A 12,519-nucleotide genomic window follows, 5' to 3' on the forward strand; every position below is an offset into this window, starting at 1 on the left:
CAAGAGATTTAGGCAGGAAATTGAAGAGAGTAGGACTCAGGTACCTGAAAGTTCTGCCACCCATGAGATATTAAAGGGGGGGCAGGGGCAGGTGGGGGAAATAAAAATTCAAGAGTCCAAGCAGAGAAGTGTTTGGAAAGGGAATGTAGGTCTGGAGGAAGTTGGAGAAGTAGGGTGGGACAAGGCCTTGCAGGAGTTTCAAGATGAGGATGAAGATTTAAAATTTAAGACTTTGGAAGTCATGTGGGGAGGTCAGCTAGGACAGGATGAAAGGCAAACTGGACAAGATATGAGCAGCTAAGTTTTGAACAAGCTGGAGTTTATGGAGAGTGGAAGTGAAACTAAGCAGTCTTTGGGATGGACATGTTATGGGTGTGAACAAAGTGTCTGGGCTAGTTCAGCTTCAGTCAGTGGCCACGGAGTTTGTGGTGGAATGAAGGAAGATATAAGTCAGCCAAGATTGATTATCAGAAGCAGCCTAGAAACAATAATTGACAGACAGTAGAAAAGTAGAGCTGGGTGTCATTGGCAAAGCTGACTCCATATCTACAGGTGATGTCGGTAAGAAGGGTTCAATGATGGATTTTGCAGGGCCTCTGGAGGTGATTCAGAGAGGAGACTGAGGAGAAAAATGCGAGAGAATCGGGCTCAAGGCTAGACAGGGTGAAGAAATAGCAGGGCCCGGGAACCAGGGCATTGGGAAGGAGAGAAAGTAACAGAAGCAGTTGGGCACATTGTTCATAAACAAAATCTACAAGCTCCACACAATGTGCCCAAAGTAAGGGTGGAAATACCAGGGAGAGGGGTGTCATGAGGCAATTAGTCACACAAAGCCAAGTTGGAGAGATCAAACTCTTAATGTTATAATACTATCAGTCTCTAGTTGTGCTAAATAATCATTGCACAAAGTTTAAAAAGTTTTTTCCCCTCTATAGGAAACAGTATCCATTTTTATGTCAATTTTGCAGCTGTCCCAATACAGAGCAGCTAAGCCATACAGACCACAAAGTATCGCAAGTCTCATCTCAAGTCTGTGCTGTTTTAGTCATGGATTTACTTGCACTAAGATTCTTCCCCTCATTATCCCTCTCTCCCCCTTAACTGCTCGCCATCTCCAGTCCCAACTGTAAGACATTCTTCATTGATCTTTTCAGAGACAATGATAGAACAGCTTTGGCCCAGTGATCGCACTCTTGCCTGAGTCAGGTTGTGTTTCATGTGCCACTCCAGAGCCTTGAGCACATAATCTAGGGTGGCACTTCAGTGCAGTACCAAGGGAGTGTGGGATAGTCAGAGTTGCTGCCTTTCTTCTGAGACGTTATACCAAGGGCCCATCTGCCCATTCAGGTGGATGAAAAGATTCCATAGTACTATTTTGAAGAGCAGAGAGCTCGCCCCAGTTTCCTGATCAATATTTACACTAGAACAGATGATCTGGTCATTAATGCATTGCTATCTGCAGGATCTTCTTGTGCGCAAACTGGCTGCTGCATTTCCGATATGACAATAGTGACTCCACTTCAAAAATACAATATTGCTTGTACAGTGCAGTAGGACATCCCAAGATTGTGAAAGATGCTGTACAAATGCAAATTCTTTCTTTCTTTGAGATGCCTCAGCACCTTTGAATTAGAAAGAGAAAAAAAAAAATCAGCTAAGACTCCAGCTCTTGACTAGCCAGTGATGCACACTGACAAGTGGTTGCAAGGACAGCATCAAACTCAGTTGTGATGCACCCTGCCAACACCAAGAACACAGACACTTGAATGATGTACTGAAAGACAGCCAATGCTCTTGAATTATACACCAAAGAACCCATGCTTCAAGGAAATGAGGGGAACGAGAGAAAATTGGCAAGAGATATACCAAATAAAAACAAAAGTTTTAACTTTTACTAAATATTACTGCTTCAAAATTCCAATGAACTGAATTACAACAGCTTTAAAGTCAACAGTTTTAAACAGTTATTTTAGTGGCACACTACAGCTGTTAGTCACATCTACAAACCATTCCAGTCTTCCTCTCAGCAGGCAGAAAACAAAAAAGCACAAGTTAAGTCTCAAAATTTCCTGTTTTATTTTAAGTATACAACTGAAAGGATTGTTGCTTAAACTTCACTTTTTCCACCCACTCACTGTACATAAATATCAAATTACCAGTCACATAAACTTCCTCTACAGCCACAAAACAGGATCAGAGCTACTGTTTATTTGATAATTATATATTCAACAAATTTTCAGTTTTAAAAATTAAAATCAAACAGGGTCCACTTTACCATTTTTTATTCATTCATGGGATGTGGACATGGCTGGCAAGGCCAGAATTTGCCTATCCCTTCTAGTCATTAAACTATGGAAGTGGGTCTGAAAAAGCAACCAAGTTGCTGATCTTTAAAGAATTTAAGATCTTTATTCATGATTTATGATATTGCAGTATGGCAGACAGATCACCTTCATTAGTTCAATCACTGTTCAAATTTTTCTGTGTGGGTTACCCTCTTCAAATAAAGACACTTTTAAAGATCAGCACCTGCAAATATTAAAATATCGTACAATTTGTAATGTTTTATTAACATTGGCAACTGCAATGTGCTAGAAATCAATTAATGCAGAAAAATATAAAATTTGAGACAACGTGCTCGGATTTTATACAGCTCCAGACAAACAAACCAGATGACTTCACCAATCCATTGAAAATCCTGCATGGATCTCCTAGGATCCATTTTTTAAATTGGGGTCCATGTCGTGGCTAAGATCAAACAAAAAAATCAAAGTGCCGAGAAGAACAGGACAGCAGATGCATGGGAAAACAACCATCTGCAAATTCCCCTCCAAGTCACATACCATCCTGACTTGGAAATACATCGCCATTCCTTCACTGCCGCTGGATCAAAATCCTGGAACTCCCTCCCTAACAGCACTTTGGGTGTACCAGCACCTGATGGACTGCAGCAGTTCAAGGCAGCAGCTTACCATCTCCTTCTCAAGGGCAAATAGGGATGGGCAACAAATGCTGGCCTTGCCAGTAATGCCCACATCCTATGAAAGAATAAAAATTATCCTACAGTAATACTGAAATTTTCCTTTTTGTATTGAAGTGCAGATACAACAACAAAACTCCACAAAGCAAAAGACCTGCACATGTACAATTAGTCACAATCACCAACGCAACTTTACAGCAGCTGCAGACTGGGCAATTGGTAATTAAAAAAAACAGAAATGCAATGCTGAGAAAGATCCAGAGGTCAGCAATGGACAAAGTTAACTACCGACATGTAAACAGACAGAGAACTCAGCACACCTGTAACCAGATCCAAAATGATAAAACTGATGCCAAAGCTGCTGATGGCACCAGTTGATCTTTACTATTAGCAACAATTGACCTTCATGTCCCTGAACTGTGGGAGCTGGAGAAAAGGAGGAGAGATGCAGAGAAGGAAAGTATCATCCAGAGTTTTTACTATACAGCAACTCATACTGGATAGAGGACATTTTTGAGGATATAACAGACATGGTAGATGGGGGAGAAATGCAATGGATATAACATATGTGGACATTTGGACAGCCTTTGAGAAAGCTCTGCGTGCGACATTTCTACAGATGGAGTGTGGAATTAGAGGAAGGATACGAAAGTGGATTAAAAATTGGTTAGAAGGAAGAAAGCAGAGTTAGAGCAATTTTGTTAAGTGTGGATGCAAGTGAGTAACAATGTTTCACAGCTTTCAGTTCTGGATTTTGATGTAGTTTCACAAGACATTAAAGGCAGCACCTCAAGTTAATAAGGCCATTAAAAAAGCCGAATGATGCTTTGAAATTCTAATTCTAGATTTTATCTCCATAGAATGAGTTAGAAGTAACAATGAACCTAATTAAGACCACAGTTAGAATACTGTGTGCACTTTTGGGATCCACACTATAAGAAGGATGCTAAGGTATTGGACCATACAATGAAGATTCACCAAGATGATGTCTGGTATGAGGATATACAAATATCAAGACAGAATTGAAAAATTAGGACGTTTTTTCCATTAAAATAATGTAGATTAAGGGGCCATATCATAGAAGTATTTACAATTATGAAAGGTTGGATCAGTAGATAGAGAAAAAAAAACTTACATTTATATGGCACCTATCACCACCGGACATCGCAAAGCACTTTACAACCCATTAAATTTTTTTTTTTTTTTTTTTTTTAAGTGTAGTCATTGTTGTAATGCAGGAAATATGGCAGCTAGTATGTGCACAACAAACTCCCACAAACAGAAATGTGAAAATGACAAGATAATCTGTTTTTTGTGATGTTGATTGAGGGATAAATATTGGCCAAGACACCAGGGACAACTCCCCTGCTCTTCTTTGAAATAAAGCCATGGGACCTACATCCACCTGAGCAGGTGGGGCCTTGTTTTAACATCTCATCTGAAAATCGGCACCTCCAACAGTACTGCACTGGAGTGTCAGCCTTGATTTTTGTGCTCAAGTCCTAGAGTGGCATTTGAACCTGGAACCTTATGACTCAAAGGTGAGAGTGCTACCAACTGACTATTCCCATTTGCTGAAGGGTTAACAATGAGGGACCATAGATACAAAATTAAATGCAAGAGATTTAGAACAGAGTGTAGGAGAAACTTCTTCACACGCAGAGTTGAGGCACTGTAGGATTCACTTCTAGGGTTAGTGGTTGAGGGAGAAATCATCAATTTTGGATAGGTAGACGAAGCAATATGGGAACAGGGTGGGTAAATGCAATTAGAACTAGTTTCTCAAGTGGAAGGTAAACACAGTCACAGACTAGTTAAGCTGAATGGCCTGATTTTAGTTGCTCCTCCATTGCTGACCATGCCTTCAGTTGCCAAGACCTAAGCTCTGGAATTCCCCATGTACTTCTATTAATGTAAAATGATATAGTCCATAATTTCATCACAAATGGTAAACTTTTAAAGAACCAGAATTTCACAAGTAGTGTAGTGTGCGAAAATATTAGTCCACCAGAATAAGATATTTACGCATAGTGTTTAGCTATCAAAACAGAATTATTGCCTGTTATTTTAAAAACTTCCATTAGTGAATCATAAAAATGACAATTTTAGACCGACACACAAGTTCACGTGCACACAATACTTTTGACTTCACAAAGAATTCGCATCTCACTATTTCTGCTATCAAAAATATGAACAATCCTATCAATAGAATGCCCGTCAAATAAATTCAGCATTGCATCACCACATAAGCAGTCATCTAAGGAAACAAACCTTAAATGAACTCAAAACAGACTACAGGTACATCATCCCCACAGTGCCTGGTGCAATCATTTTATAGACAACAGCAAGTTATTAAGTTAACGAGTTAAGTTTAAAAAGTTATTAAGTATTTGCTCAGATTTCATTACAAAATAGTATTAAGTGTTCCCTCTTACATTCTACCCTCTGTAAACTTGAAGTCACGCAGAACATTGCTGCCTGTGTCTTTACTCACACCAAGCCCCATTCACCCATGATTGACTCACCCACTTGCTGACCAACATTGGTTCCTGGTTAAGCAATTTGTCAATTTAAAATTCTCACCCTAGTTTTCAAATCACTCCATGGTCTCACCCCTCCCTATCTCTGTTATTCTCCTCCAGTTCCACAACCCTCCGAGATATCTGCACTCCTCTAATGCTGGCCTCTTGAGCATCCCCGATTTTAATTGTTCCTCCATTGGCAGCCAAGCCTTCAGCTGCCAAGGCCCCAAGCTTTGAAATTCCCTCCCTAAACCTCTCTACCTCTCTTTCCTACTTAAGGCACTAGTTAAAGTCTACCTATTTGGTGGCAAAAATAGAAAGGCAGATTATCTGAACGGCGATAGGGAAAGGGGGAGGTGCAGCGAGACCTGGGTGTCCTTGTGCACCAGTCACTGAAAGTAAGCATGCAGGTGCAGCAGGCAGTTAAGAAGGCAAATGGTATGTTGGCCTTCATAGCGAGAGGATTCAAGTACAGGAGCAAGGATGTCTTGCTGCAATTATACAAGGGCTTGGTGAGACCACATCTGGAGTATTGTGTGCAGTTTTGGTCTCCTTATCTGAGGAAGGATGTTCTTGCTATGGAGGGAGCGCAGTGAAGGTTCACCAGACTGATTCCTGGGATGGCAGGACTGACGTATGAAGAGAGATTGGGTTGTTTAGGCTTGTATTCGCTAGAGTTTAGAAGAATGAGAGGGGATCTCCTAGAAACCTACAAAATTCTAACAGGACTGGACAGACTAGATGCAGGAAGGATATTCCTGATGGTGGGGGAGTCCAGGACCAGGGGTCTCAATCTAAGGATAAGGTGTAAGCCATTTAGGACTGCGATGAGAAGGGATTTCTTTACGCAGAGAACCTGTGGAATTCTTTACCACAGAAAGCAGTTGAAGCCAAATCATTAAATATATTCAAGAGTTAGATATAGTTCTTAGGGCTAATGGGATCAAGGGATACGGGGAGAAAGCGGGAACAGATTACTGAGTTTGGATGATCAGCCATGATCATATTGAATGGCGGAGCAGGCTCGAAGGGCCGAATGACCTAGTCCTGCTCCTATTTTTCTATGTTTCTATTTAACCAAGCTTTTGATCATTTGCCTCAATATCTCCTTCCATAACTCGGTGTCAACTTTTGCTTTCCAACACACCTGTGACGTGCCTTGGGACATTTTGTTACATTAAAAGTGCTGCACAAATGCAAGTTTTTGGCAGTGGAATATGTAAAGTGTAAAAATTAAAGATCATGAACTTTTGAGTGTCACATCCTTTTTTTTTAAATATAAAGTTCTGTAAAATTAATTTTCAATTCGTTCAGAAAGCTTAAGTAATAAAAGTTGGAATCAGTAACAAAGTTATAATGTTTGCTTTACTTCAACATTGTTGCTGCAAAATATTTTGCAGCAAACCAGTTTATTTTATGCTGTTCACTGTGAATCCCTGACCTAATTTAAAACAAGCAACTCCATTACCACATATAAATTTCCAGTTAACTTTGATAACATTTTAAAAGGTGACATCTTCAAAGGTTTACCCTGACCATGAAACTAGCCTTCTATTTATGCAGTCTAGCTTCATCTTTAAAAATTATGTAAGCAAAATTTAACAAAATGCACCCAGAATGTTACTACAAAAGGATTCAAATAAGAATTTCAAGCAATATTTACTTGTGGTTTGTAGCAAACAGAGTGCTAATAAACCACAAAATTACAATAGTAACTACTCTTCAAAAGTACCAAATTGGCTGTGAAGCAATTTGGGACATCCTGAGATTGTGAAAAGCACTACATAAATTTCTTCGTTTTATATTTCCAGACAAAAGGCTACTTCAGTAAAGCTTTGAAGCACTATGTGAGTAAAAAATCTAATTATGCCTCACTACAAAGAAACATTTGAAGGTTTCCATATGTTTACTGATTCATATTTAACTAATGAAGTATCTACCAAACTTCATATTGCTAAAAGGTTGAACTTCAGAAAAGACCCTTCAACTTCTATTTTACGAAGCTGGAATACAGCTTCCACTTTAAAAATGGCTCTCAGCTATAAAAATACAACTAAACGCTACAACCTCATCAAACCTGAGCAACCATCAGGAATCCAAGTTTACTATTTCACACAAAAAAAGCTAAAATTCAAGAGCTCCAAAGGCAACATACACATATCGCACTTTGATGTAGAAAATGAATCATGGGGCTTTACAGAGGTGTGTGGAAAAAAGAAAGCAAAAGGAGAGATTAGGTGCAGTCGCCAAATACAATAAACAGAACCACACATGCAGAAGAGAAACTACTGCAATTTCCTTATGTCAATTTTGTCCTGGGTGAAAAAACTGTCTCTCTCACCTCTCAGGTTTCTCACCACATGACATACAACAAATTACTTTGAAAGGTAGTGACATATAGGCAAGATGTAAATTTGGACATTATTTTAATTATGTTACATAAGTCCAAGGTTCAAAGTAGTCCTGCAAAGCAACATAAACTTGCAATCACAAATCATTAACAAACAGGAACTGCTTTCAAAATTAAGAAATGTACACATAACTTCTGAAATATTAATGTGACGCCAGGCATACAAAAAAAAACTACAAATGGTCCATATCTCCGTTTAATCTATAACCAATATCAAAAATTACACCCATGCTCAACAGTATATTGCCAAACAAAATTAATTTTATTTTTCTACTAAGTAGTGAATTGAAGTCCACATCTCACGCATAGCCTTAAAAGTTTGCTTCTGACTAGCTTCCTTCTATTCAAACTATACCAAATATCGCTGTCAACGTATGCAGAATAATTCCAAACAATATTTTTAATTCATTATCTATAAGTAATGTACGGTTTTTTCATTAAAGGAAATTAATTTCCCAAATGTATTAACCCACTTTTCCATAATTCTTGCACCTCAATACAACTCCAAGAACCTGAGCATTTCAGGCAGATGTGAAGTCCACTGAAATCAACCCTTGGACATTCAGCACAAACATAGAACACTCCGAGTCTCCCGCTTAAACATAGCGGCCCCCGGTCCATTGTGAACAGTCGTGACAGGAGTGAGCGATCATCGGCCACAAACACCGCCCGCTGACACAAACTCCAAGCCCGCGGCGACAGGAGCACAACAGCCTAGGGGGGCGGACTCAGACTCATCCCTCTCCTGCTGTTCGCCGAAACCACCCGAGGCCCCGCCACAAACCAGCACACGATCCACTCACTCGTCTCCGTCCGGGCAGATCCCCGTCGTCTCGTCGTATTTGGTGCAATAGACGTCCGGGCTGTAGTTGAAGGTGCCGTCCCGCCTCCTGATGGGCCTCCTCCGCCGCTGGTTCAGGAAATGCCAGTGGAAGCAGGTGAAAGGCCTGTGCTGGGCACACTTGTGCTGCAGGAAGAGCGGGCATTGCTCCGTACGGAACTCCTTCAGATACCTGCAACAAAAAGCCCTGAGATGAGCGGGTGGTGCTGGTGGGGGCGGAGGGGGAGCGGGCGGAGGGACCTGGGCCTGACGGGCCCGGGGCCTGGGCTCCGCTCCGTGCGGGGGAGGGTCGCTGCTCCGGGGCTAAATTAGATGGTGAGGGGTTCTTTGATGCACTTTTTCCCCTGTTACCTTTTTAGCGGCGGGCGAGTTGCGCCATGCGCTGGGTGAAACTGTAGTGGAGCTGCGGCAGGCGAGATCGGTACTTACGTGTAATGAGAGGGTTTCTCCGTCTGAGGAGAAGCGCTCGTCGCAGCTTTCGAAACCGACGGCATTTTTAGTCAAAACAATGGACTGCGCGTGCGCGGCGCGGAGCGCGCTGGGTAATTGGCGGGACAGTTCAAATGTTGGCCCGAGACATGTGGTTGTCTGGTTAAGGTCTGGAATACGCTGCCTGAGAACGTGGTGGAGGCAGGTTCAATTGAAGCATTCAAAAGGGAATTAGACAGTTATATGAAGAGGAAGAATGTGTAAGGTTATGGGAAGAAGACAGGAATGGAACTGAGGGAGTTGCTCTTGCAGAGAGCCGGTGCGGACACGATGGGCCGAATGGTCTCCTTCTGCGCTGTTTTGATTCTGTTGTCGTTCATGATCGGACCGGATACAAAACCTGCAGGTCCCATACACAGTTCACCAGGCTGATCCCGAATGTCACAGGGACTGAACTGAAAAACAGATTCCAGAAATTTGACTGAAAGGTCTTCTTATAGAGAGTTTAGACAATACATTGCAACAGAAAGAGGCCATGCAGCCCCTCCAGCTTGTTACATCAATTTGATTATGGCTGATTTGTATCTTGACGCCACCTACCCGCCTGTGGTAATCGTGTTAAAGACCTACAGATCCAAAAGAAAACTATCAGTCTCAGTTTTGAAATGTTCAAATCCCACCCCAACCTCAAAAGCTTTTTGGAGGAGAACTCTAGATTTGCACGACCCTTTGTATGAAGAAGTACTTCCTGGCACCATCCCCTTGAACGGCATAGATCTAATTTTAAGGTTTTGTTCTGTTTTGTGCGTCTACAATGCAGCTTGTGATCAAACCAATAAGAGGACACATTCAAACTGAAGCCAAATTTAGGACCGATGCTAGGAAGTTCTTCATATTAGTAATTCCCTACATTAGGACAGTGAATGGACTTCTAAAATACGTCAGGGCTGTGAAGCGCTTTGCGATGCCCTGAGGACATGAAAGACGCTGTAGAAATGCAATTGGAATGCTTCCCCATCACGCAGTGACAGCAAACCGTTGTGAAGGATGGAAGTGTAGGTTCTTTCTGAACGAATGAACTTGAATGGTTCAATTATCTTTCCACATTCATCTTCAGCTTTATATGCCCCAGAATCTGTCAAAGCTTCACTCCCGATTTTCAAATAAAGTTACTCCGACTTCAGGAAACCACGTGTGCGGTTATCGGAGCGTGCGGATGGTGACAACATTCCCTGTAAACAATAGCAAATATCGGAATATTTAATCACGGATCTTGGGAGCGACTGAGAACATTGAACCTTTTTATCTGTGTGTGATCCGGGCTGGATCGAAGTTCTTTTATGTGACACTTGCTACAATTCTGTAAAGAGAAGTACAGTGTGTATTTATAAGTTATCTACAAAAATTAAGTTGAACTCTTAAGATTCTCGATTTGCTACTTTATCTCTTTAGGGAGTTAGATACAAGACATTTTACTGTAAATGTATAACTTTTTTCACTTTTTCATTTAACACATTTACTTCATATTTGAAGCTTAATCCAGGTCCGTTTTATATTGTTTTCGAAGGCTGAAGTGGGACCTTAAGCAGAACTGAGATAGACTCCTGTTTCTGAACTAAAACATAAAATCAGCCTCCTGGTCAGATGACATCTCTCTAAACATCCAACTGGAGTGAACATTTCTCGAAATGCCTCAGCGACTCGTTTCGGCTCGGTACCCGGCCGAAAGGACAGCGTCGCTGGCTGACTCCTGTTACGGGACGTCTGGTATCGGTGCCACTTATTTAAAGGGTGTTAGTGAGGACTGTGGGTGCTGTGCAGTTTGGGTGCAATCCACAAGTTCACTCAAACCTCGACATCTCTCATTATCCAGCGGCTGAAAGTCCTGGACAATTCTACCCTTGTACGGATTACCCATAGTCCAGAGGGATGTCACCAGTTGTTGGGGTACACGATGAATGACATTTCCCGCTGATCCCCGCCCCCCTCCTCCCTCCTCCCTCCTCCTTCGGGTCTTCTCTAACCTTTTAACGCGAAATAATTATGTCTGATCTTAGATCACCCTTTTGAAGTGCCTAACTCCTCCAACAGGATTAGATTTTACTTTGAGATCCCGAACAAACACCAATCCCTCCTTCAGAGAAATGTTGGAAGCGACGTTTATAATCCGCTATTTTTGACAGATTACAACCATTGTTGACATAGATTACAACCCCATTTAACACATGAAGATGGGATTGCTTTTAAATTGACATCACTCTCTGGGTGAGCCAGCGAGTAGCAAAATACTAATAACATCCTATGATGTAATAATGTCTCAAACTCCTTCACACAATACTTTGAATTGAAGTGTTTTTGCTATATTAGCAGCTATTTCACACCTCCATTCCACAACACCGATCTCTGGTTAAGAAAAGGAAATCTATCTCAATTCCTCATTAGATCCCACTTCAGTCTTCGAAAACAATACAGCATGATGAAGGGTCACTGACCCGAAACGTTAACTCTGCTTCTATTTTCACAGATGCTGCCAGATTTGCTGAGTGGTTCCAGCATTTCTTGTTTTTATTTCAGATTTCCAGCATCCGCAGTATTTTGCTTTTATTATACAGCATCGGACCTGGATTAAGCTTCAGATATGAAGTAAATGTGTTAAATGAACAAGTGAAAAAATAATTATACATTTACAGTAAAATATCTTGTAACTCCTTAAAGAGATAAAGCAGCAAATCGCAAATTTTAAGAGTTAAACTTAACTTTTGCAGATAATTTCTAAATACACACTGTACTCTTTTATGAGGCCTGTTAACCTGTCTCATCTGAGATTGTCAAACAGCATCTTGAGAAAGTTTAATTGTCTTTTCTGAGGTTCTTCTGCTGCTCCCCATTGGGCAAAAATTAGTTATTGGAATACTCTTGATATTGACTATGTGACTGTAGTGTTTTGTTGATCTGTGTTTGATTGTATTAGTCTGTCCACTTATCAGTGTTTGATTGCTTAAGCCTATGGATGGAGTTGAAGAACTTGAAACAAACTAAAAAGAGACAGACAAGAATGTTCTACAGAAAAACAGAGACTGTTCTGAAGAAGACATTGTACTGAGATCTTGTAGAGCAGAAATATTTTAAAGTGCTGTAAATAAGCCAGTTCATGATTTAATACAAGTGTGACATCTGCATTGCTCTGAGATAAATCAGATATGCATAATGATGGTCGGCACAGACTCAGTGGGCCGAAGGGCCTGTTTCAGTGCTGTATCTCTAAATAAATAAATATCCAGCAACCTGGCATAAACATAACAGCAACCTTTCAAATTCAAAAGGAAATTGCCAGCCA

The 12,519-nt window shown here is 40.9% G+C and overlaps 1 protein-coding gene across 1 annotated transcript in view; it reads right to left on the minus strand.

Annotated features, from left to right (window-relative positions):
- The window catches only part of unkl (unk like zinc finger), a 191,751-nt gene extending 182,478 nt beyond the window's left edge, over positions 1-9,273 (minus strand). Inside the window, 2 exon segments of the mRNA XM_068056094.1 lie at positions 8,716-8,925; positions 9,183-9,273. Of these exon segments, the coding sequence (XP_067912195.1) occupies positions 8,716-8,925; positions 9,183-9,247 (275 nt within the window). The 5' untranslated portion in view covers positions 9,248-9,273.
- Between the last annotated feature and the right edge of the window lie 3,246 nt (positions 9,274-12,519).

The sequence above is a fragment of the Heterodontus francisci genome, chromosome 24, assembly GCF_036365525.1.
Source record: "Heterodontus francisci isolate sHetFra1 chromosome 24, sHetFra1.hap1, whole genome shotgun sequence".
Classification (NCBI taxonomy): domain Eukaryota; kingdom Metazoa; phylum Chordata; class Chondrichthyes; order Heterodontiformes; family Heterodontidae; genus Heterodontus; species Heterodontus francisci.